General features: G+C 41.3%; 1 protein-coding gene across 6 annotated transcripts in view; it reads right to left on the bottom strand.

Moving 5' to 3' along the window:
* The window catches only part of MCF2L2 (MCF.2 cell line derived transforming sequence-like 2), a 152,414-nt gene that overhangs the window by 29,784 nt on the left and 95,277 nt on the right, over positions 1 to 27,353 (bottom strand). For all 6 annotated transcript variants that reach the window (XM_071437961.1, XM_071437962.1, XM_071437963.1 and 3 more), the window contains exons 16-21: positions 10,385 to 10,451; positions 9,145 to 9,260; positions 8,360 to 8,429; positions 3,572 to 3,664; positions 2,972 to 3,064; positions 607 to 732 (exon numbers count right to left, since the gene is read on the bottom strand). In XM_071437961.1, coding sequence (XP_071294062.1) covers positions 607 to 732; positions 2,972 to 3,064; positions 3,572 to 3,664; positions 8,360 to 8,429; positions 9,145 to 9,260; positions 10,385 to 10,451 — 565 coding nt within the window. The remainder of the gene's footprint in view (positions 1 to 606; positions 733 to 2,971; positions 3,065 to 3,571; positions 3,665 to 8,359; positions 8,430 to 9,144; positions 9,261 to 10,384; positions 10,452 to 27,353) is intronic.

The raw sequence follows: 27,353 nt of genomic DNA, 5'->3' as shown, positions 1-27,353 counted from the left end.
TGATTCTCAGGCTTCATTTTGCCAGGCTTATTTCTCCTTTATATATCAATCACTTCCACTTCTCACTTAAGGGCTCATTTTATGTAGTCAGCCCTAGTTCTTGAAAGTCATATGACTTCAATGCAGCTTCTGCAGAGACATATATTTGTGCCCTTTGATTTATACCGTGGTTGTTATTTCACATTTCAGATAACAAGCTTGCCAATCACTGGCACAGATTCCATTACCCACTTTAAATGAAAGCCACATTTTTCTCCCTAAGTGCAAAAGATTTGAAAACACTTGAGTTGCACAGGAGCCACAGAGTTTCAGCAAATTTCTTAAGTTAGTTTTGCCACACTTGCACCTCTCACCTACAAATGAGTTTGGGGTGCAATTACTCAAAAGTCCTGCATTTGCCCCATTATTCCCCCACATTCACACCCCAGCTCCACATGACAGGGGTGCTGAGATGTATTTTTGGTCATCACAACACACCTCTGAGTGCCACCCTTCAGGAATGTGGCACAGGCTCCATAAAGCACAGTACCAGCCACAGGCACAGCATGGTCAGTGGTGATAGGAGCATGGGATGGCTCAGACCAGAGGAGGAGCAGCAGCAGTTACCTCATATCCTGTGATTGCTATCTGGTGCATGGAATCATTTACTGATTTGATGATATCAAGCACTGTGGCCAGGGCTTCTTCCAATTCAGCAGTGCCTTCTGAGTTCTTGCTGCACTTCAGCATTTCCTGATTAAAAAAAGGTATGGGGAATACTTGAGAACTTCTGATACCAGAAGTCACTGTAAGACAATCCTCCTGGAATTTGTGTTGCATAAACAAAGTAGCAGAACTAGAGGAAAACAAAAGAGGAACAAAAAAACCAAAAAAACCCCAAATATGACATTCACCAGGGTGGTCACTGAGGACACACATTTTGATCTTTTGAACATTTTCAAGTTTAAAGGGTTCATTTAAGATGAGACAGGACCATTCTGACATATTTACAATGAACTCCTTGCATGTCATAGAATTACATCCAGGGTTTTTGTTGTTCTTCACATCTGCTAGAAAAGAACCTTAGTATAATTATTTCAACTGTTAGACAGGTCCCCATTTTCTTCTGTAATTAGTTGCACAAGGTACTTACTACCACTGTTAAAAATACAAATTAATTTCTAGTCTGAATTTGGCAGGTTTGACATTCTGCATTTTGAGTTTGGAAATATTTTAATCCAAAAGCTGAGGCACTTGTGTTTCTGTAAAATAGGGATGCAAAAAGATAGTTCCTGCAAACCTCAAACAGCAGCAGTCTGTCCTCAAGTGCTTGGGTAACCAGGGATTAGAAGGTAAAAGCAGGATGCATTCCTACAGTACCTGCTGCAGATTTTCCAGAATAAGGATGGATCTCATGAGATATGAGTATGCTGCTTTTATCAGCATGAGCACATTAGCTAAAACTGATTGAAACCAGAGTAATTGTGCAGTAATTGTGACCCAAAATTCAAATCCAATCTGCCCACCACTCAAGGCAGACAACTTCTTAAGCACTTGTTTGTTACCAATTTTTCACTGGCTTCCATTTTTCTACACTTTTAAATGCTCCTGCAGCCAGGGAAGGAGTGCACCATCTTCCCAGACCTCATAAACCCTGACAAAGTAAACGCCAGTTCCAATGTGTTGTTGCTAAGTACGAAACTGGTCTGACCAGCTTCAAACCCCAATGGCTGAGACCTGTTTTGCTTGAGAATTTTACTCCTTGATCTAATCTTGGGTATATTTACAGTCATATTTCAAATTAAAAGTAAAATCTGGTTTACTCTTGCTTTCCTGGAGACCTTGACTTTTTTTCCCTTCTCACAGAATAGTTTCAAGAAACAGAGTTCAAATTTATTTCTGGACTATGTTGATGTAAATCTACTGGAATCAGTGATGTTGCATCCTTGTCTATATCCATGTTCAATATTTGGATTCTATAGTTTTACATGAAGTCAATAAGCAGAAATACAAGAATGGCCAACCAGGTCCTCCCATGGCTTATACTGGCACATTTTGAGCAGTGCCATAGTAGCTATTAGCAAGTTAAATGGCAACCTCAAATCTTCATTGCAAATTTCAATGCTAAATTTCAGGTCAGCACATAACCCTACTTTAAGCCCAGAGGCTTGAGAACAGCAAGTAATTCACCTTCATGACCTTCCCATAGGGAAAGTCAGTAAATATTATTTTTAAGAACTGAGTAGATAGAGAGAGACATTTAAGCAACCAGCTTAAAAAGAAAAAAAAATCATTGTTTTGAGTGTATATATTTTCTATTGCCTTCAGATCAGAATTTCAAGCATGGACCACTCATGGTTCCAACCAATCAAGAGTAAGTTCACATATTCACCTTACGGAAAAATGACAGACAATTTGTTCCTGGCTGTGTCTTTTAAAAAGAAGCAGCAAAGGGAGTGGCTCCCTCTGAAAGGTTTGAGTCACAACCATGGGAAAATATTACTTCAGGGAGCTGAAAGAGTTCTGTTAAACAGGGACAGATGTTACTGACAGGATTTAAGGCATCAGTTCCTGTTTTTTTGTAAAACCATATACTGATACAATAAAACCAAGCTCAATTTCTGTTTAAAGATAAATAAAACAATAAAATACTTACTGTCTTAGAAAGTAAGTACAATATATTATTTTATATAGAGCTATACATGTAATAGTATACTGCTATTACTTAGTATAAGTACTGCTAAGTAATAGCAGTTCCCAATATAAATAGATTGGGAGCTATGGGGAAAAAGTCTAATCTAAAATCTAAAATGGATTGGGAACAGGAAGTCCCTGTACAAGACTGTTTTCTACCATTTACAACTAAAAAATGCTGAGTATTCGCTGAAGAACTGAGTAAGGATTTATTTCCACATAGTAATGACTGATATGCAATTCTGGAAGTAAAGCAAGCCATACTTTGGAATTCTTTGCACTGTCATGGAGACATTACCTTTAGCAGCAGCTGGTACTTGGTGATTCTCTGAACTGGCTTTAAGAGATAAGCATCAAGTGAGAGCTTATGATCCAATTTACGCTGACATTCCTGCAGGAGACAACACAGAAGAAAAATAAAATTGTTTCTTGAAACACAGGCAAGTCACCAAGACCATTATCATTTGACAATCCGAGGATTATAAGTCTGTGAATTAATTGAGAGAGAAATTTGTTCCATCTGCATAGGAATTTCCGGGTTACTTATCCCACAGTGAAAATATATCTAAACAAGAGCTAATGTTTAGGTTCCACTTGGTGTTGAAATCTGGCATTCCCTACTGATGAGATTGCAATCAGCTGGGATTTGCAAAGCAGCCAGCACTTTTTTGGTGTGGGTATAGCCTGCAGAGTCAGGCTCCTGTCCAAGAAATCTACCCACTGCTCTCCCTGCCCAGTCTCCTGTAGAGAACATCTTGACACACACTGGGCACCTGCCATCAGTATAAAAAGCATGCAGGAAAGTCTGTGTTTTACTCTAGGTTTTCTAATCAATAGAGATACACAAGGAAAATGAGCTTTGAGGGTCTTGCACTGCTAGTCTGCAATGAAATTCCACCTGAAAAAAGATGCTGTCTCCACACTGTCTCCAGAGAGCTTCAGACCTTGGTTTGTTCTGACAGTACTTTTCATATATTTGGAGGTCCTCCTTCTGCAAGAAAAGAGTTTAGGTAAGGGAAGGAAAAAGAATCCAGAGTGTCTTTCTTGAATCACACTTTTTCTTACCTTCTATCCTAAGACATTAAGTAATTATTTACTCTGTATTAAAAAAAACATACTGAAACCACCAAACCTACTTTTTACTTCTGATTAAGTTAAATACACCTGAAAGTGAGAATTTTTTCCCCTCACTTTTCACACAAAGCAGGGAGACTGCAGACTGGAAGACACATAATCTAACAGCAAAACCAGTATCTTTTTCAGATAGGGTGAATTGATGGTTTGGAGAAAGAAACAAAACAAAACAAAAAAGAAACATCAGAAATTTAAACTTTATTAACAATTTTATTAACAATACTGGCACAGACTGTAATTGTTAATGATTATTAAGGTTTAGCAGTTCAATAGACTTCAAAAATAGTGTTGTCTCTCAACAGTACAAGGACCAATTAAAAAGGAGGAAGTTTGTCCTGTTGATGTCCCAGGCCAGGCAGGGGGATGTACTTAAACCCTCTCTTCTCCAAATTAGAAGTGGGTGGATTCACTTTACTTAGCTTTGACTACACTCCAAGTGCTCTCACTGAGGTCCATGGCAAAAATCTCCCTGACTTCAAAGAAAACAATCTCTACAAAAGCCCAGAGAGGGTGTTCTGAGCTCCCTGGCTCTGTGGGTGGATGCAGGGATGGGTGTTCCTCTGCCAGGACCTGGGCTGGCAGGGATGGGTGCTCCTCTGCCAGGACCTGGGCTGGCTGCCTGGGCACCCGGGTGGCCCCAGGGCAGTGCCTTGGGGCTCCTGAGCAGGGCTGGCTGTGCCCGACCAGCCAGGAGCTTCCCACCTTCATCTGCACCTATCCTGTTGGGATGTGACCTCAGCAAATCAAAGAAAACACCAAAAATAAATCTCAGCAATTCCTGGATTGTTCTCTGCGTTCTCAGCCCACCAGGCAGTTCCCATACACTCCTGCTGCAGGGAAATCACTTCCTTCTGTACAATTACCAGAAGAAATCAGCATTTCTGCTGTCTTCCTCCACAGACCCATCCTGACATCACCCTGATGAATCAGCTGGGAAATCAGAGCTGTGCCATCTAACACCACACTGTGTCAAGGATTGTGCAATACAAAAACCTATTCTGTTGCAACTCTATAGAATATTTATGGTGCTGTTTCAAAATAGGTGCAGAGTTTTCTTCACAAAAATATAATTATTTGTACATATTGCCCTGGAGGGAAGTTAGCAGGCGGTAAACCTCACAGAACCAAAAATAGCAACAAAGCATAATCAAGGATTACAATCTCATCCTGGCCCACAGAAACCTAACTGGACTGGGTAAGAAGAACAGAGAGAGCAACAGACAAGAGAGCTATGAGGAATAACAGAAAAGAACCAATTTAAACTTAAAGAAAATTTACAATTACCAACAATTTACCAGTAATTTGCCATAGTGGAACCACCCTATGCCAGTGCAATCTACTGCTGCCTAAATCAGTGACACCTGCTAAGGCAGATACTTACATATTTAATTACAGCTTTAAGTTTTGCAATAGTGTTAGGAATAGAATTAGGCTCAGACTTTAAAATGCCAAGAAATAATTGATTGTCTAATTATTCAAATCCGTCTTAAATATTCCACACATCTCTATTTTCATATGCAAAGATTCTGACTTATTGCTGGTACTTTTACACCATGCTCCTCTATCCTGCAAAGCTTTTCCTTTCCACACTGATTTGGACCTTGAGAGCTCTGTAAGCTCCAATGTACATGGCATATAAGTACAGTTCCAATTATCTTTTTGACTGCTGATTTATGGATAATTTTTGCATTAGTCTAGAATTTGGACCTTTGAATCAAACTCACAGGTTTCTAGTCAGCTGCTACTATCCTTTCACAGGTAGATTCCTTTTCTAAATGCTTCTTTCTCCCTGAATAACCAAACATCCCAACTGCTGATTCCTATTAAACTATTCCCTGTTTTAAGATTAGCACTATGAATAAGTGAAGAGTGGTAATCCACAGTGAATCACTCCTGCCAGGAACTTCACCTGGCACATTCTGGTAAGCAGTCTGACACACCTTTGGTTCCATCCTGGGCATTCTTGCCTTAGTTTGGTAAGGTTTCCTTCTTCACAGCCCTTTGGAAAGCAGATCAGCCCAGAGCATCCCCCCCTGTTGCTGATAAAGCACCAGAAGACCATTCTACAAGGAATTCAGTGTACATTCCTCCTGTCTTTGAATGCTGTGTAGTTCTTGACCACACAGAGCTGTAAGGAGGGTCAAGCATCTTGGTGATGGCAAAATAGCTGCCATGTGGGTAAAGTTAAGCTGGCTCACTTGTAATTTAGCTCATCTGAAGATCATGCTCTAAATGAGGTCAGGCAAAGTGGAAGGGAGAACAAGAAAGGCATTTCTGGCTCATCTTTTACCAGATTCTGCTGCCATGTGCCAGGAGACAAAGCCAGAGAGAGACTCCACAGGCTGTTTCTCCCATCACCTGAGATGCAGGGTTTACATTCATAGTGACAGCTGCTCAGGTGACACTGGTGGAGCTGGGAGGGTGTGTGGGGACATGGCAGGGGATGGAGTGACTCTGGCACCAGGGCGTCTCACTGCAGCTCTCAGGATACTTTCAAGTAGCTCTGGAATCAGGGCTGAAAAGGCCCAGTGTGATCAGACAGGGTAAAACTCTTCAAAGTATGAATTTTAAAAAAACTGTTGTTGTGGCAGAACAGTCACACCCATACAAAGTGAGAGAACCTACAAGAGTGTGAGTTCCTCCCAGAGCTCAGCATCACTTGGAACAGCAGCTGCTTCTGTTTGCCCCTGTCACTGCAAGCACGGCCATAACTCACAGGGCAGCCAGAAGCCACTGCTCAGCAGGAAGGCATAAAAAGCTGCCAAATCATGGGGAACACAAACACACAATCAGACTTTTGTTTGTGCCTCCCAAAGGCAGTCCAACAGAAACAACACATTTCTGGACTTCGTGTGGCTTCTTCTAAAAACAGAACATAAGGGCAGGAATCAAAGGTGCTACTGTGTGAGCAAAGGCATCTCAAGAGAGGAGCTTGTGCTTTCTTAGTGTGAAATTTGAAATAGGGAGAAAGCAAATGCACAATTTAACCTCTTATTTGATAGATTTAGTGTGGTTTGATGAGGCCGCAGAAACTGATGAGCTAAGGTGATGGAGGGACTGGTTTTCTTTCACTTCATACCTGAAACCTCAGCTTTAGTGCTGTTTTCATTTCATATTTCATATTCATAGGAGAACTGGGTTTAATAGCTGTTTTCACTGAGAGACAAGCTACAATATTTAAATACGGAGTTTGAACCTCCTGCAGAATCAGAACATTTCTATACCAAGAATTTTTATTTAGCTGCATTCTTCAGGGATATATGCAGCACATGGACTATTTTACATTTCTTGGGTTTCAGAGGTCTGCATTCTTCAAAGGCTGCTTTTCCTCATTTGCATAATGATTTCACCACAGTATTTTCCTGCCCAGCATCTGAATTCTAGGACAACAACATATGCCTTAGTAGTGTCATTTACTCAAGCTCTAAATGCTAAGTTGTTGAACAGAGAATAATCCAGTGGACATATAATCACATTTACACTTGTATGATTCTCTCCAGCCTGACCTGTTTGTAAATTGGAAACGTACCCTTTGCAAGTATCACATGTTCAAATTCCCATTAAATCTTAGTAATGTGGCAGTGCTCATCACCTCTGACTGGTTCATCTAAATTTGTCTGTATTTAATGTGTGCTCTGGAAAAGCAGCAAATGCTACCTGTATTATACAGTAGAAGCAGGAGGTACCTTTGACTACAGTGGGAAGATTTTCCCATTTCTCATGCCACTTCCATTTCCTGTGCAAAACACAGAGCCTTATTCACAGAGTTTTGTCAAACCCTGAAAGCAGTAGCAAACCACCAAAACAGATTTTTTTTCATTAGTAGGGCCCCTGAAGGAATGCTATATAAACAAACACCTTTGGTTGTGCTACAGGAAAGAACTAATGGTCAGGCTGAGTGGGGGAGGAGATGGAGGAGGGACATCACAGGGAGCTCTTGGAGAGAGCTGGGCATTTGGGCACTGAGAGTCACCTCAGCAGAGGGGAGAATCCCACTGGGTGAGTTATGTGGAGAAGTAAAGGGAATCAACCTCACAGGGTCTTTTGGGGCTGGTGGGGTCCATGCAAGGACAGCAGCAGAGCTGGGACAGTTCTAGGGGACCAAGTGTCCTGAACTGTGCAGAGAAGAGAGAGATAAGATAAATCAGGAACAGGATGTGTTGTCTGCACTCAGAGCAGCCTGCTGTGACACCAATACCATCTTCTGCTTATTTACTGCAGGGTGGTGTCTGGGTTACATCATTCTCCTCCTATAGATGTGTCTGATATGAAAATCATGGCAAACATTTGGATCACTGTTATTGGTTGTTTTTTTCTTTTAAATGGGACTTAAAATACTTGTAAAACACTGGTAACAGTTCTCTTCCTGTCAGTAAACCAGGTAAAGGGTCAGGTATCAGAATATATGCTTGGTAACAGTGACTTAATTTGGGAATATCTGCTTAGAGGAGTTTCACAAAAGCAAACAGACTGAAAAGATGGGAGTAAATCTGTAAGTACTGTAGGATAAGACCATAGATATTCATTCAAACCTGAAAAAGGATATACTTACTCTTTTCAAAAAGCATCGGGCAAGAAGCTCAGGGTTTTCAATGCAATTTTCTATCTCCTTAAGGAAAATCCTGAGAGGGTGAAAAAGAGAGTAAAGAGTAATGTAAAATCCCATTCACATTGTATGTTAGCTTGCATAAATGCAACTTAAAGCCTTCATTTTTGTAATATGAGGAATCAATGGGGAAGGTAACACACCAAGAAATATATATTTTAGAAAAATGGGATGTGGCTGCCACTTGATTCCCTAAATCACAAATATTATCATATTTTATCTGCTACATCTGATTCCGCTGGCTGTTGAATTTTGTTTCCAATCTGTAAACCAAATACCTGCTTTCCATTTGGGTATGAGGAGTTTTCAGAACAGCTAGAAAAGACAGGAATGCTCATTCAGATGTAGTTGCTCAATCAGCAAGCAGTGAAAATATGGGATGTAGTCCAAAGGCTTCTGCAGTGACAGTGAATGCTTGAAACTTTTAGGGAAAGAAAGATTGGGCTTGCAAAGGGAGAGGAATATTCTTCTCCAAGTGGAAGACACAATCTTTGAAAATAATATATAAACTGGAAAATAATTTTTTCTACTAGGTATTAACTACTCTGGCATAATATTAAGACTTGCAAAAGAGATTTTTAAAATTTATTTTGTGCAACTATTTGTTACATCTTACAGGCAATTATTATTCAAAAGAATTCCTAAATTCCCACTTTAGTTACAGTGACAAAAAAGGACTGGATGTGATGGTGGCACCCAAGGATGCAGGACAACCACCAGTTCCCAGGTACCTGTTGTGGAAATAGTAGATTTCTGGGAGGTTCCCAAAAAGAATTTCCTTCTTGTTCTGAAGTGCAGATGGAATCAGATGTACTAAATTGGGATTGTCCATTTCTGAAGCATACCCCTGCAGGGAAGAGTGGAAAATAAAATCAGCCTGTTTTTACCAGGGAAGAAGTACTGTGTTCAAGGCACTGGAAAGCCCCAAAGTTCATGTGCGTTTGTTCTCCACAGAGCAAACAAAGCTTCTCCCATGCCTGCTGCTTTGCTGCTCCCATGAATTCCTGATGCTTCTGATTTTCCCCAGAGATTTTACCCTGTAACTGTGCAAACACATTTTAACCACAAATGAACATGTCATGAGGTTAAGAAAAAAATGGACAAAATTATGTCTCTAGGATTCAAAAGCCATTTGGGTCATGTACGGATAGAGACTGCTAAGATTGACAGACAGATATCTTTCTGCTACCCTGCTTCATTGCACAAGAGTTAGTTTGGATTTATTTGTTGGACTATTTTTTTTGTTTCTTGTAAAAACTGTATTGTGTTTCTTCAATAATAACTTTGAGAAAAGAACATTGAGACTTTAAACTCAAGAGTAATATATCAATTATCAGAGCTGCCAGCCCCCATGAAACAAATGCAATGAAGAATCAACTACACATCCCAAAAGTCCCACCCAAATATAAGCATGATTGATCCCTACTCAGCTTCTGTCGTCCCACAGACTGGGGCCCTCAGACTCCACACACACTGAGTATTCTGGTATCCTGTCAGTTTCAAAAGCTCAAGAATTATATTTGCAGCATGAGCTTTTTTTCCTGTGTTCAAGCACAACATGAGACAATAAAGAAGAGCAGGAGGGGTGCCTTCCTCTTTCTTAATCATTTTCCAAATGCAGATTCACAGAATTTAGTGTCTGGCCCCATGGACATCAAAGTGCTGCTTCTGAGACCTATTGGTAATATTTTGAAAAGACATCATTAACTCTTTCTCTGTCTATAACTTTCAGAACCATGTAAACTGTCATTCTGTGGGCTTGGGCCAGAGAAGATGCCTTTTCCTTTAAGGCCTGAGGAAGGATGTTCAAAACATCCTTCCCATTCTCCATATCCAGGGCTGAGCTATCTTGCCAACACAGCCTGTGTGTTATAAACAGGAGGTGGGAGTGCTCAGCCCATGAAGGATGTGCACCTGCAGTGATGACTTAGAGGTAAAGCATCAAAAAGTAAGTTCAGAAGAGTTTCTTACCTCTATTATACTTTGAAGTTCTTCTACATAAACCCGCTCTGTTTCTATCAGCTCATTGATTATGTGGCTGAAAGACAAGAGGTGGAGAGACATAGTGTTAACCAAGCACATGTGAAAGAGAAAAAATAGGATTCCTTACATATTCCTGTTTATGCCTTCGACTACACACAAAAACCCTCTGAAGGTCATTTCTCAGCTCTTCAATCCTGTGCCTTGTTGATAAGATTAAAAGACCTAAGCACATCTTGGACTGTAATTTTTTTCAGCTCATTTTAAACTTCAGCTTGGGTTTATCTGTCATTTTTATACCTGAAAACTGGAAAAAAAATTTCCCAAGAAGAAAAAAAAAAGGGTTTTTTTTTTAAGAATAACTAATACTGAATAAAATGAAATTGTACTTCAGAGCTATGCTAATGTTTCTGTTTCATTTCTTTTATAAAATAAACAAAATCAGTGGCTAGACTTCCTTTAGTACAATGCAAAAATAGGCAATAAGATTATGTCAGTCTGAAAATATGAAAGTAGATTAGAGCAAAATATTTTTACTACATTTTGAACATTTCATTTCTAGTATTAGTTTAATGCTTCTAGGTAACTTGAAGATATATCTTGAAGATTCCTGACATTTCACAGAAACATGAATGTAACCAATTAACTTTTGAACAAATAACTAATTAGATTTTAAAATAAAATTGCATTAGATCTCTTATGTTTTTATGCATCAAATGTTCCATATTATCTAGAAAGTGTTGTCTTTAGTAGTGTTACAAACAAAGTTTTCAGGGTAGCTCCAGAGGTGTGAGCAGTAGGAAAGGACAAGTACCTGGTGTTCTTTTCCTGGTCTGTGCTTCTCGAGAGTTTTTAAGCACAGCTATCTCAAGCCAAAACACATCCCCAGAAGGCCACTAGGGAATAATGTCTAGAGGAACTGGAGTGTGGCCAGCCATGAGCAGCACACAACCTGAGGCCAGTACAGTGTAGGCAACTCTTGGCATCAATAGCAACACATGCATTCATCCAGCATCTCCCTGCACACACTGCCTGTGCCTGCTTACCTGGCTCTGAGTGTCACACAACAGCCACACCATCAGCCAGGCCCTGCTTACCTGGCTCTGAGTGTCACACAACAGCCACACCATCAGCCAGGCCCTGCTTACCTGGCTCTGAGTGTCACACAACAGCCACACCATCAGCCAGACCCTGCTTACCTGGCTCTGAGTGTCACACAACAGCCACACCATCAGCCAGACCCTGCTTACCTGGCTCTGAGTGTCACACAACAGCCACACCACCAGCCACGCCCTGCTTACCTGGCTCTGAGTGTCACACAACAGCCACACCATCAGCCACGCCCTGCTTACCTGGCTCTGAGTGTCACACAACAGCCACACCATCAGCCAGGCCCTGCTTACCTGGCTCTGAGTGTCACACAACAGCCACACCATCAGCCACACCCTGCTTACCTGGCTCTGAGTGTCACACAACAGCCACACCATCAGCCAGACCCTGCTTACCTGGCTCTGAGTGTCACACAACAGCCACACCATCAGCCAGGCCCTGCTTACCTGGCTCTGAGTGTCACACAACAGCCACACCATCAGCCAGGCCCTGCTTACCTGGCTCTGAGTGTCACACAACAGCCACACCATCAGCCACACCCTGCTTACCTGGCTCTGAGTGTCACACAACAGCCACACCATCAGCCAGACCCTGCTTACCTGGCTCTGAGTGTCACACAACAGCCACACCATCAGCCAGACCCCGTCAGCCCTTTAGATTATAAGTCATGACTGTACTGTTGCATCCACTCTAAGGGGATTTCCTTATTCTCCACAATATTTTAGGATGTCCTTTTTGAGGTTAACAAAACAATCACACTTCTGCTAAAGCCTCATTTGAATGGTTTGGTCAAGCATTTGAAAATATAATAGCCACATTTCAGCTTGCAGCTTGACATGCAAAAGCACTGAGTAAAATGTTACTTGGCTACTACAATAGATTCACTGGTTTCCTTTGGACTTCCCCAGTCCTTTTTCAAGGAAATGTGGTTTTGCAGGCTAGCTGGGGACCACTTATTCAGGTCTCAAAGGCTATTACTCCTTTATGGACCACTGCTTGAGAAACATTATGAATACTGAGAAAACCAGACCTTACCTTCAACTGATGTTTCAGATTTTGTTATAAAATAGCTGGGATTTCATAGCTGTCTTGGCATAATGCCTTAAATTGCAGTGTCTAGCACAAGTAGGGCAGTGGGTGAGGGCTGTACCAGTGCTCCCCTAGCCACATTCAGGTCCCATTGGCCACTCTTGCACTGGCTGTGGGCTCCTGGTGACTCTCTCTGCTCCCCCTCAGGTGTCCCTAGTTTGGGAGACCCCCTCCCCCAGAATGTTCCACTGCTGATTGTGCCAGGACTGGAGCTGCTCCATGACTGTCATGGGCAATGAGGAGAGCTTAGCACACACCTGCTGCCAGTATCACATTTAACAAAAATATGAGGCAGCAATTGACAGGATTATTGTCACAGGCAGCTCCTCCCATCCCCTTTTCCCCTTTGACATGCACGACTAGGTTAGAAATAGTTTCTAGTGTAACTGGGATGTGTGAGGTAAAGGGGCAGGGGGAAACTTCCACACTGTATTGTTCATTCATTTCAGAGAAATTTTACAAGAATTTGAGGTTTGCATGGCTGCAGTCCAAACACAACAAAACTCTGAGCTGGCTGAGGTTTATGGGCAGTTCTGACAAGGATAACTCCTCACCAGGATCATTCCCAAGCAAACTGGCCATCTCAGCAGGGATGGTAAAGGATTAGGCATCTAACCTAAAGGTCAGAATCTGAGAAATCCCTAAGGTCCTCTCTGTAGGCATCCTTGTTGCTAATAAAACTTATTCCACTCAAGTATACTTCCTCCATGCCTCATGAAACAAAGAGATTCATCAAACCAGCAGAGTTAGCCAAAGGTAGAATATTCTGGTCCCAGAAATACCTGACTCAGTAGCTTTCCTGGCATGGAAATAGTGATGTGCACTGCTCAGGAGGTCAAGGCCAGCTTTCCCTCTGGAGGAGTTAAACATGTCCTAGCAGAGGGAGCTCAGCAACCACCAGCCTGGCAAAGCCCTGAGTATGGCAGGGCCCCTGCTGTGACCCCTGCTTGACAGAATTGGGGTGTGTTTGTGGCAGGGATCACACACAGACTCACTGATACCACGTTGTCAGATGTTCCTCCAGCAAAGGAAACTTCTTGGTATGGAACTTAATTACAATGCATGAACTAGCTCACATTTCCTTGAATGATTGATCTGGGTTTCTAAGGAAACCCTGTGGCCTTGGATACACCACGACCACATTTCCCACAAGGGGGGTTTTACAGAGGTGCCATTTGGGCTGTTTTTTCTCACTTCAGCAGCTGTGATATCCTGTGGCCCTGCAGCACCACTAAGATCTCATACACTGAGCCACTTTCCATGACCCCCAGCTTTGAGAAGCCCTGAAGTGCCAGCACAATATGGATGATAAGAAAGAGAGAGTAAAAAGAAAACAATTTCTGCTTTGTCAATAGTGCTCTCTCTGGCAAGTTAGTCATGCCATGCTGCAGTGAAGAAAAAATATTATTTTACAGAGGAAGTTCCTCAACAAGGATTAGAATGTAGGAGCTGCAATGGACAACAAAGCATTGGGAAAAGACTTGTTTTTAGCCAAGGTTGTAAGTGAAACCTTGAAACTGAGGTAAAGTCTGCTATTATCTATCACCCTTGACTTTTAGAGATGCATTTCTCTATCAGCCCCTGCCTGTGCTGGTATTTAGATCAAAGGTCGTTATTTATATCACTTTGGACTGTGCAAATAGCAATTAGCAGCACTGTTGTTATAAGTATAAACTTACCCTGCACTGTATTGTGTTGTTGCAACAAAATTGTGTCAGTAGGTATTTCTGAGCTGGCTTCTTCGGGTAACTGAGAGCACACCTCTAGGAAGGGCCTCACCACAGTGACCATAAAGCAGACACATATCAGACTATTTCATCTCAGTAACTCTTTCTCCTTCCTTCTTCTTTAACAACAGAAGGAAAAAGAAACAATTGAATAGTTGGCCAAGCTCCCCAGGGTTGTCAGGTCATTCTGCAAGTCTCTGTCAAAATAATTTTGGCAGGATGGTTTCTCTGCTGTGACATGCTGCCTTAAAAAACCCCATCAAATATAATGAAACACTAAGCAGGAATATTATCCAGAGATTACCACAACCTATTAATATCTCCTACCACCTACCCTATTAATATCTCCTGTGGCTAAATCTCAATTGCTTTGTCCTCATACAGTTACTACTTGTGCATCCTGCTCAGATGACAATATAAACTAATTCAGGATTTTTGTTTCCATAGCTGTGTTTCTCTGACAAACTCATTGGCTCACCTCCACTCACAGATCCTGTTTCTATGCCAGGATTTGCTATCACACATGTCTGTCCTGATAAGGAGTCTTTTCTCAGAAGAGGAATTGAAGCCATCAATTAGAATTAAACCAGGGAGTTTTTCTGAAAAGAGACCCTGGCATAAATCATAACTGGTGCTCCAAAATTATTGTGCTGCAGAAAACCTGACTGCATGACAGGTGTGGAACCAGCAGAAATGGCAGTCATGCATACCTGTCTTACAAAAACACATGGTGCCTAGTAGATGGAACAGGAGTACTTTCAACAGCCAGAACAGCAGAAAATGGGTATGCAAGAGCAAACTATTTAATTTAATAAATTAATTTTAAAAACACTCCCATCACTTTTATAAATATATCTAATATAGATAGAGAGCTAATTAAATTGAAAATACTGTCTCTTTTAATACCCAAGGCTTCAAACACAATAGTAAAGACTGAAAGAACCTATGTGGAATGGAAACATAAACACAGAAAAAAATATCAACATTGGATAGATTTGGACTTAAGGGAAATCAAAGTGAATAATTTACTGGCTTGCAAAAATGAGCACAGTGGTAAAAACATCCCTGGCCCAGCACTCTGGCTAGTTCTAAGTACTGTGAAATTTCTGAATGTAAATAAAATTTAACAAAACTACCATTTATTCTCAATGGTATCTTCTTTGTAGGTAGTATATGATGAAAGTCTCATTGTTGAAGTAGAAACAGAATCAGCAATAAATATCACATCCAGTTTTGAATTAGAAATCACTACAAGAAATTCTAAGACTGGTCTAATTGTAAAATCTCAAAATTATCTCAGTGCTATGGAATGAAAAGAAATGACAGCATGTCAATAGCTGAGTAGAAGAAACTTCCATTCCACCTACATAATTGCATTTAAGAGGGTTTTTTTTAGTTGTTTTTCACAGTGCTAAAAAGGCATTTTTCAGTAAAAAAGTATTCTCAACTGAGGTTATGCAACAGCTCAAATGAAATGAAATTTGAGTAATGAGTCAGTTGCTGTACTTTACCCCCTAAAGTGTAAATGTAAAAAAAGATCATTCTGGACGTAAGAACACTTGTTTCAACAGAACTTGTTGTTAGTTGATACAGTATTTGTTAGTTGATACAGAACTCAGTTCTGATTTCTCTGCCATGTACTCTTTTTTTTGGTTGGTTTTCTTTTTGTTTTGTTTTGTTGTTTTTTTTTTTTTTTTCCAATGAGAGCAATGCCTCAAAAGAGGAATGATTGTTCTTAAAGTGCATTTCATGGCTGCAAACAAAACCCAACTAACCCAACTTTGAGAAGCATAAGGGACTTAGGTAATACACTTCACCCCATCTCAAAATTCGTGCCCTTTACTGAAGTTATTGTAGTTGCCTATTGCAATGTCTAATGGATTTGCTCCAGCTGTTGTGGAAGTTCCTCTGAGCAGAAGGACTGCATCTTTGTTAGAAATATATTTCACCACCAAAGTCACCATTTATAATATTTTGCTTCTTCTGAAATGATCTGAACTCTTCACATAAAAGGAATTGTCCCATATTCACTGTTCCCAAAACAAATGACCTTGGGGAAATATTTTTATATATCTTAATTAGTTGACCTACATTATAGGAACCAGAGCATAGTTGTTAATGGAGAGGTAAATTAATTAAATCACCTACAGAAAGGAATAATATGAATAGAGGACTAAAAGTCACACAGGAGCTGTTTCTCATCTCAGCTGTGCATCTACACTGAAAAGATGCATCTCTGAACCTAAATTTGAGCTACCTTTATACAATGTGGATGCTACAGACTGGTCCTTACTGTGGGCCAAAATAACAGCCCACATAGCTGTGTACTTATTTTGTCAACTACCCATATTTGTGAACTACCCACCAGGCCCCCCTCATGATTTTGGTTTTAATCTTGCAGCTCCACTGTTTCTGTTTGGTCATAAAGATATATTTAGCTCTGTGATACCTCAGCATTGAGTAATCAATTAGCTAAGAGCAGATGAATAATTTATATACAAAAATAGTGTAACTACTAAGAGTTATTAGTATTAGGTCATATTCCAGCAGATTGTAGTAGATTGGTAGTAAATTGAGATCCATAGAAACTACTACACACACATGCTTGTGAAATATCTGATGCAACTGAGACACTGCAGGTTAACAAATTGCTCCCACACTGTGCAGACTTCCAAATAATTTCTTTGTTTGCTTGAGACCGTGAGTATTTACATGCAGGCCACAGAATTAAATTAATTACTCAGATTTCAATATTCTTTAGAAATATTACCCAGTCAAAAGAAAACGTGGTGATTTCCTAGGGCCAGGCAGATCTAGTGCAGCAGCAAACCATATTGCATAAAGGATTTAAAGTGAGGACAGAGAGGAAGACATAATTCTTCATTACACTTCCTTAAGGATGGATTTGATCTGCTGAACTGAAACCAGTATGGGTTACCAGCCAACAAAGGAAGATCACTGTTTTTTAAAATGTAGAAATATAAATATATGCACATATGCATAAAAGTAATTCATATACTAACACTGACATTTATTCTCATACCTCTTTCTAGATAGTAATGATTAGAACATACCTTATGAATATATCAGTCATATATATATACATATATTAGTGAGATATATATAGAGAGAGAGAGATAGATAGATATATGCATGTATCAGTCACAAATGATATTCGAAAGATAAGGGCTCTGGAATGAAGCACTTTAGATTTTGCATGTCCTACTCATGAGGGAAATTCATGGGGTTTTTATGTCCTGGCAGTAATTTCTTCCTGGCCGTTTTTTCCTTAAAAGTTGAAAATAGAGCAGGTAAAAAAAATCTCAAGATATTTAATAGTTTCTGACTTCTGAAAAAAAAAATATTTAACGGCCTTTTTCTATGCCCAACTTGACTTTTAAGACCGCAGCTACTTTCAGATTACACGCTGTGTGCTTTTTCCGTTCCTTTGTAGACGCAATACAACAATATCCAAATACCAGTTGACCTCATTGAGCAAGAAATCTGATAAGGGCTGACAGTGCTGTGGATTTTCCCACACAGGGTGGTAAAGCACTTTTTCAATAACAGCAAAAGTTACAGCAAAAGTGGTAAAGCCCCAAAACTTTCAGACAGACAAGACCAGAAATATTAAACCCAGAAGTAGGTTAAAGGAAATGTAAGGGAAATTGTTCATACAGAGAATTCATGCTGACTGCTAGAGCTCAGGCTCTAAGCAAACCTAAACCTAAACCTAAACCTGAACCTGAACCTAAACCTAAACCTAAACCTAAACCATGCCCACAGCCTTGCTCCAAAACTCTCGGCAGTCTCAGGGGGGATCCTTGCTGTGGATGTCTTGGTGGGACAGAGAAGGATTTAGGCACATGTGACTCTGGTCCCTACAGATTCCTACCCTATCCTAATCTCCCACTGCAGAGCACCTCTGATAGTGCTGCGACTTACATGTGTCATGCCTGTGGTATTCACTTGTCCCCTTCCTGTCCCTGCAAGGACATTCTGTGCCATACAAAGCCATTTTTGATTGGGATACAAAAGCTTAACAGAACTATCATTTACTTCATGTAAATGGCAACACAAATTCTATCCTGAAGAGCCAACTTGTTCAGGAGAGCAGGAGAAGAGAATTAGTGGTTTTGATTCTCATGGCAGATCTGCCTTTGAAAGCTCTTTTCTGCAAGACTTTGTAAGGTCATTTGGATAGAATGAAGAATTAGTTTTATTAATAAAATTAATGACAATTTTTCTTACAGACAGGCCTGAGTTTTTGCTGGAGAGGGCCGACCAGGGAAGCTCATGTTGCACTTGGAAGTGAGAGGATAGGTTTGGGGATGATGCCTCATCCTTTGAGGGTCTGTATTTCAAGCACTGGCACAGGCTGCCCAGGAAAGTGGTGGAGTCACCATCCCTGGAGGTATTTAAAACTTGTGTAGATGTGGCACCTGGTGACATGGTTTAGTGGTGGCCTTAGCAGTGCTGGGGTAATGGTTGGACTTGATGACCTTAAAGGTCCTTTCCAACTGAAATGATTCTATGGTTCTATGATTTCAGTCTAAGATATAACCCTTAGGAAATTCCATCCTGCTTCTTCCTGTAATAGGACACAGCATTGTGCCAGACTTAGATCTCTGGTCCTCCAGCCCAAACTCTAGTGTATCTTGGGCCCTGCTTTTAAATACCCTCAAGAATCAGTATTCTTTGGGACCTGGGAGAAACAAGCTCAGGTGTTAGTTACAGGATAACAGCAATGCAACAGAGAGAGAAAATTCTTACAAGCTCAAATGGAGTTTATGAGAGAAACTGGAACACATACTATGCTTTAGTTAATCTCTTCTTGGCACATTTACATCAGTCAGTAAGTTGTGAACTACCACTCTGAGGACAAACATCCCCTTTTTGTGTGTCACACATCCTCAGCCACGGTAATCTGGGCCAGAGGGGCAGGCAAGGATCCTGCCATCTGCAGCTACCACACTCCACCCAGCAGGGACTGGGAATCACAGCTCTCAGCAACATCCACATCCATTTACCGAACTATACTTTGGGCAACCCTGTCGGCCACACCCCAAAACACTGCTTGCAGAATTTAATGATAAACTTGGAGAAAGAGGGAGAGACACATATGGAGGATATTCCAAACTTAGAAAGAAACTTTAGAGAACTGTCAGATAGACTCCAGCTGGAGAACATGGTCAGAGGGCCACTTTACTCAGCAGGAAACTCAGAGGGAAACTCTCACAACTGCAGATTGCACGAAACTGGAAGGACATTACCCAGCATCTGGGTTTCTTACTTTTTTCTCTAAGCAGCTGCTAATGGGGGATGTCCAAGATAATACAATGGGATGGAGAGATTTCTAGGCTCATCCACTACAGCCATTCCTACCCTTTTCTCCTCGGAAGAATAGGGAGCTTGGTTTAACAGCCTCAGTGGCTGTTGCAGGTCTTACACAAGCCTTGGCTACATGGGAAATGCCTTGTTTGCCACTCCAGTGTTTGTAGCTAGAGCTGGGGCTGGGCGGTTGCCTGGCAGAGGTGAGAGCTCTGCGCCAGGCACGGCTCTTACAGGGGTTGGAGCTCTCGGTGTCCTCTGCCCACACAAGAAATCTGGTCTGACAGACTGCTGGGGGAGCAGAGACAAATAGAACTTTGGCACTTTTACCACAAGAGCACACTCAGGGTCATTGTTTGGCTCTAATGCAGGTCAGGTGCCACAAAGGCAAGACTGTCCATGCTAGTTTGTCCAACATAGCTATTAACCAGGGAACAGTATTTGAAGACAGGTTTGTAACAACTAGAAATGCAAATAAAGCATCGGTGTCTTCCAACTAGAGGCTACAGAGAAAGATCAGCAACAGTGTATTGAATAATCTGCATATGCACAGGAACTTTGCAAAGTCTACAGAGGAGCTGCTGGACAGACAAGTCATACTATGTAAAACAGAATTCCTTTCTAGACTCATACATAGAAAGAATGTTCCTGCTGGATGAAAAAATCCACATGAATTTTCAGAAGTCAATACAGAATTCTAAACATGATTATGTCACAAATCTTCCAAACCTAGTTATTATATTCCCAGTTAATGAGCAGCTTGTTAAATGCAGGAAATAAAGTCAGCAGCGATTTACTGCACAGTGCAATTGATAAATCACTGCTCCATTGAATCACTCAGTACATGGGACTGAGTGATCTCCCATCTGCTGTGTCCTGTCTGCTGCTGTCCTGCAAACCGTGCAATTATTTAGATCAGCCCAGTGTGGGTGCAAGTCACTCACATCTGATTAGGCAACATGACGTGCTCTTTGTGCTGTTGCAAATAACAATGTGAAGTGCTCAGCACTCCTTCATGAGCTAATTGACTCACAGGAGCTGCATGTTTTTAACTAGAGTTTAAAAACAGACTCCATTGAAACTGGTGTGAATGTGCAAAGGGAAGGCTTTGGCAGCTGTCTGGAGAATTTTACACTCAAAGAGGTGTGATTGCTCCTGGTTTGTTTCAGTGGTTTCCCAGCCTGGAGACTGTCACTGTTCTGCCCTTTACAGAGAAAGCAGCACCACCTGAACTTAGGTGGTATAAAATCACACCAGTCCCTCTCCTTCTCCTTCCCCATCCATCAGCTGATAACACTGACAACAGGGCTAATTTCCTCTGCTCCTTGGCTTGCTCCTGTGTTACCAGGGATTTCGAGGCATTATGTATTATGCAAATACATAAAAGCAAAGGACTATCGACTTGCCATGTCAGAGCAAACTCAGGTTTTTATTGAGAGATGAACAAGCTACAGTTAAGGGAGAAACAAACACATAAAACTTCAAGTCCACATGTGCTTCTTCAGAGAAGATGCATCCAGTCCTAAGCCAGCACAGAGCTGCCTTTCTTTGCAAGTGCTCTGTAAAGCCTGAGTTGGATCAGGGGTGTGAGGGAGCAGACCTTTAGTGCTGGCCTGGATAGGCAGAGGAAGAGGAGGGAGATTGCTGCCCACTGACTATGTGCTTGCAGAAATTTTCAGTGCTTTTTAAGTGGAGCACATGCATTTCTGTGACACAGGACAAGACAGAAGATACTTCTGATGCTAAACACCCCTTGTGCCTGAACCAAATCGACCATCCAGGATGTGCATGTGGCCAGCTGCATTCCAGGAGCCTGCCCAGAGCCAGCAGGCAGCAGAACAACTGCACAGAAAACAAGTTGAGGAATTCCTGGAATTTCTGAAGAGCATTAAAATAACCTTAGTATCCAATAGCAAGCAGGTATGAGAGATAATAGCCAAAGTGACTGCTTAATGCTCTTTGATATTCGATTAAGTGCAAATTTTGTAAGAAAACATATTGAGAGTGCTTTTTGCAGCTTTCTTTACCTCCCAGACTCTCGGGGAGCAAGGACACAAGAACTTCAGGAAGCCTCCAGAACACTCAGTCAATTACTGCATTGTAACAATAAGAAATTTTTTTCTCCTCTTCATAATAATTTTCCCAGTTCCCAGAAATATTTGGAACTCTAGTAGGAATGAATCTCTTCTTGCTATTCTACACAGATTTCTATCAGCAGCCAGATCTCCCTACATGGCAGCATACACTTCACTTCAAAGATCTTTCCAACCCTTTAGGCTGTAATTAGACTTGTAAATGCTGGAGCCAATCTGCCCAACAGGAAAACTTCTCTGAAAACAAAGATTTTGTAAAAGTTGAAAGAGAGGATGGCAAACAAGAAATGGCTTGTGGCTTCTTGAAAATTCTCCTGCTGACTAACTTGCATTAAGTCTGGTGAAAGAAAACAGCTCTCTGTGCCTATTGATAAAGTCAAGAACATGGTTTGTCTTTTAAAATGTAGACTCCAAGTTCTTCCCCTCTACCAGCCGGAAGTTTTCATGAGCCTGGAAATTAGACTGGAAGGAGATGCTGTTGGGCTCCTACTGTAACACTCACCAAAATCACCTTCTTTCAATTGTAACAGAAGCCTTATATTACACTATTTTATGAAATTTGTTATCTATTTTTACATTCAGGTTATACATGTATTTCCATTCATTTACACACTGAATGGAAACCTTTGCAATGGATCCTACTTATGGAAAGGGGGGAAATTGTTGTCTGGTCTGGAAAACAAAAGGCTTTGGGCTTTGGCCTTTTAAAATATAAAGGGGGCTTACAAGAGAGAGACATTTGCCAAAGCCTGTAGCGACAGCACAAGGGGCGATGGTTTTAAACTGGCTGAAGGCAGATTTAGATGAGATATCAGGAAGAAATTCTTTACTGTGAGGGTGGTGAGGCACTGGAACAGGTTGCCCAGAGAGGCTGAGGATTACTCATACCTGAGAGTGTTCAAGGCCAGGCTGGATGGGGCTCTAAACAACCTGTTCTAGTGTAAGGTTCCCTGGCCATGGTAGGGGAGTTGCACTACAAGATTTTTGGGTCCATTCCAACCCACACTATTCTATGTTTCCAATATTTATCTCTGCCTCCTTTAGAGCTCTGCATCTTTGGCCAATAGCTAATGAATTTAGGAAACTGTTTTAGAAATTTAGTTCTGTCCTGCCATACACAGCTGTGACGATTACAATAAGCACTTGGACACCAAAGCTTTCAGTAGCACTCCCTGAGCTACTAGTATTTTTGACACCAGTCTACACCTAAATTTAGCAATTCCCAGACCTAATGTCAGCACAACTTTGCTATTGCTGATTTAGAATAGGGCTCTGGCACAATATTCTCATTCTGAAAATAGCTTCTAATTCTTTACCCAGGGCAGAAGTGCTGTCCTGCTCTCCCCACACAACCTGATGATTCAGTAATACACTTATTCTCATGTTCAGATGCACAGACTGGATGTCCCCAGACCTTGTTAGATCAATACCCCCGACAATTAGATACACTGAATATAAAGGATTCTAAACTTAAATAATATCCAAATCTACAACTGGAACCTGTCATTTAACGGGACAAGCACCTTCAGGCACCTTCAGGCTGCAGAGTCCAGGATGTGAATACGCAAAGTGATGGCAGGCTGCTGGTGTGCAGAAGTGATTCCGGATGCTCCACAGGTTTCCTCAGTATGTAAAGCACACTTTATGTGCATGTTCAGAGGACAAGCAGTGAGTCTGGACTGTGTACATGCTTGGAGATTATTTTGCATGTGTACAGAAGTGCTCCATGCATACATGATAGCTGAGGCCACTCCTTAGTCTTAAACTTGACTCTCTTTCATTAAAGTCACAAAGATAGTACCTCAGACTTCAAACCCTGAACTGGTCATTCATGAAGTTAATTCTATCTGACTATAAATGTAGCAGGGGTTACTGTCTCATGAGAATTTAATTGAGGAAGGAGGGGTTATGCTGCTTATGTGCCATGCCTCACCTGAGTACAAAACCACCAATGCCTTGCAATTTTCAGCTTATTATTCAGCAGTAATAGACCTGAATGAAGATGAAACATGAATAACATTGTAACTCCTGCCACTGTACACCAATCACTTCAAGATACACATTGCTGTGCTTGTAAGGGATCTTTGTCAAGGCCATATTGACCACTCACTTGGAACATCACAACCACATGCAAGATTTGGGGGATCATCTTGTGAAAAGAGTGAAACTGTGGTCAGAAAGCCCTGGAACAGATGTCATACTTCTGTTTTCAAAATGAAGCACTAACACCGCCCAACAATCGTCCAGCCCTTGTTGTGAGGTGGACTAGAAAAATGCTGGGTTTATCAGATCCAAAGCAAATCAACCAGAAAAATATTCCAAATTTACAGGAAATTCAGTTTCCTATCTGATGGGGATTGCCAATATCAGCTTTCTGGATGGAGTTTCTTGATCAGTTTATCCACTCCATAACTACAAAGGAACAACTGAGCATCTTTGCATGCTCCCAGTCACTCCATCCTGCCCCCTTGCTCACATTTGACAGCGAGTGTACACCAGCATGCACACTCGGGTAAACTGGTGAGCAAGAGGAGATGACCCAACTCAAAACCAACCTCACAAAAAAGAAAAAAAGTCATACCAGCTGCTCAGGTGCCAGTCCTGTAAAAGGGACACGAAGGGACGACATGAGGTGGGTGTGGGGAGAGAGAGCAAAAGGTGCAGCAGCAGCCCTAAATGAGTTTAGACTGGTTGTGAAACTATTTTCAGAATAGATCTATGAATCAGATTTCCGGCCATAAAATCACACCACAGAGCAGCCAACCAAATCATTTCCCAACAATAACACTTGAGAATAAATAGAATAATATCCCAGCAAAGGAGTCAATGCATGATTTGGTCAGTTTCCTGCAGGAACAGGCTGCCTAGTGCCATTTGTGCAAATAAACAAGAAAGGGTTGCCTTGCTTGAAATTTTGTCAAAAATGCCCAGCTCTGTTATACTTACAGTCTAAGCACAGTCATGTGATTGTGAAAGACTTTCACACTTCTTATACAAGAAGCACCTCAAGGATACACAGAAAGATGCTGGTTTGGCTTATCAAACAGAACTGTGATTCTGTATTTTTAGATTGCCTTTCCATTGATTGAATATCTCTTCTCATGGATGTTTGGTCTGGGCTATACTGAGCTGCACTAGACAACACAACAGGTGCTGGTGGATCAGCGGATGCCAGTCCCTCTGTTGGGATGGGTGTGTGGGATGAAGACAGCAGCAGCTGGGCCAGAAGCACAACTCCTCTGAGAGCACTGTGTAGCTTCCTCAGGGAAGTAAACAGAATGTAAAACAGACTTCCCTTCCCTTCCCTTCCCTTCCCTTCCCTTCCCTTCCCTTCCCTTCCCTTCCCTTCCCTTCCCTTCCCTTCCCTTCGAATCAGAGATCTGTCATTTAATGCTTCTGAGCCTTTGAATCAGAAGCTTTAAATGACAGATCTCTGATCCCAACCTCCTTGTGCAAATACATCATTGGCAAGCAGGCTTCTGTGCTACAAAGTATTTTATGGAATTTTCCTCCAACCTTCCTCTTCCACTGGGCAACAAGAGCTAAACCATGTTGCTCATACAGTAGGAAGCAATAAGAACACAGCACCTCAACACAAATCTACAAACCATTCTACAAAACAGTAACACCTAGGTATTTCTCCATGTTCTGTTGAATCTTATCAACTCATTATTTACTCTGAAATAGGGCCTGAGGTTTCCAGCTGGATGTGAGGCCAATGAGTGGCGCATACAGGAACCAAACCCACAACCTAGGTTGATATTGGTGCCATGGTGTGATGGACTGAGTGAAATGGAAAGGCTGTGTGGGTGCAGGGATGCACCTGCTAAACCCCCATCCCTACAAACTGCACTGTCCCACATCCTTACACTGATAAACCACGATAATCTCTCGCGAACAGTGACCTGAGCCTGTGTGTGCAGGGCAGCATGATTAGAGCAGGGCAGGTTTCCTGGGGAAAACCACGTGTGAGGGGCCTCTCACAACAGCCAGCCACACACTGCTGCCTCCTGCCTTGCAGAGACACAACCAGCTCTGCACCTCTGCCAGGGCTCACTGGGCCTGAGATAGCTGAGAAGGGATGCTAAAATGTAATTTATAAACAAATAAGGGTGGCGCTCTGAAAAACTCTACCTACCAGCATCACTGAAAGAAAAAAAAGAAAAGGTGGAGCTTAATTTCTAAGTAAATTCTATGTCAACAGAGGACTGAACAAGATTTGGTTTAAGACAAGGGAAATGAAAAGGGGAAGGGAAGTGGAAGGAGAAAAAAGGAAGGGAAAGGGGAAAGGGGAAAGGGGAAAGGGGAAAGGGGAAAGGGGAAAGGGGAAAGGGGAAAGGGGAAAGGGAAGGGAAGGGAAGGGAAGGGAAGGGAAGGGAAGGGAAGTCCATTTTACATTCTGTTTACTGAAAAATAAAATCTATTAAGAGATACAGATAGAAACTTTCCTACTGCAATTTCGGGTCAGAAGCAGAAAGAAGTGTGATTACTCCCGTGATATCAATTGGAGAAAATCCAGATCAATCAAGATGGGACATTAGCGAGGACAAAGAAAAGGTTGTGGATCCTTTGAGCAGATGTCACTTTTCAGGAAAAAAGTGGACACAACTGTATGACAAACTCAGTTTCTTTGCAGTGCTGATTAGAAATAGTCAGTTTTGTTCAATAATTGAAATATTTCTGACTTTGTTTTCTATGGGCCCAGTTCTTCAAATCTTGTAATTATGTCTGAATGATGTTTCCACATAAACACACCTTAAATTTTAAAGTTATCTCTTGATTTTGAGAATGTGACTCATTGAAGCTGTGTTTTCTGGAAGCTGCATTATCCAGACACAGATAATGCAGAAATGACACTTAAAAGTAACAAAGAAGAATAATTTATGGAAAAAAAAACCAAACAAACAAAGAAAAACCCCATCACGTTTGTGAACTAGGGAAGGAACCAACAATTATCATTTTGGTAAGAAAAATGAATGATGCTTTGTTTATAAGGTTATTTCTATTGTTATTTAAACACTGCTCAGAAAACATGCTCCACAATGACCTACAAACTTCTCCTTCTAAGGTGAAATGCAGATTGCACAGAATTATATTTCATCTTACTCCAGAATCAAACAGACAACGAAAAGTCTGGGAAGGCTGCTATAGAGTATTTAGTCATACTAAGACACACAACAGGAGAAAGGAGAGATCAAGTGAAAAACTCCTTAGGCCTTGAAGCTTCCCAAGCAAAACCTGTATTGCAAAACAACACATCTTTCCTTAGGATCACCAGCTGCTCAGGTTTTACCCTTGCTCTACTTTTGCTGGGTGACCTTGACAATAGTATTCCTATCTCTATTTTCTCTCTTGTGTGTGAAAAGAAAACAATTCCTTGCCTCACAAAGACGTTGTCAGATTTATGGTTGCAAAGTGACAAACAGGCCCTAATTGTCATGATATGCAATAGTTAAATTTCTATGAAGTCAATGATGAGATCAGGAATGATTCAGATCAATCACAGTCATGTGAAAGAATTGGAGATACACAATGGGTTTGTGTTTGATATTTTTAGACAGTGAGAAATCTATGATTCTGTGATTCTATAAAATTACACAAGGCACAGCA

This window comes from Agelaius tricolor, unplaced genomic scaffold (genome assembly GCF_023055355.1).
Source record: "Agelaius tricolor isolate 1412-34295 unplaced genomic scaffold, bAgeTri1.0.p SCAF_12, whole genome shotgun sequence".
Taxonomy (NCBI): Eukaryota; Metazoa; Chordata; class Aves; order Passeriformes; family Icteridae; genus Agelaius; species Agelaius tricolor.
The sequence above is the reverse complement of the archived record's forward strand: the minus strand, read 5'-3'. Positions and strand labels throughout refer to the sequence as shown.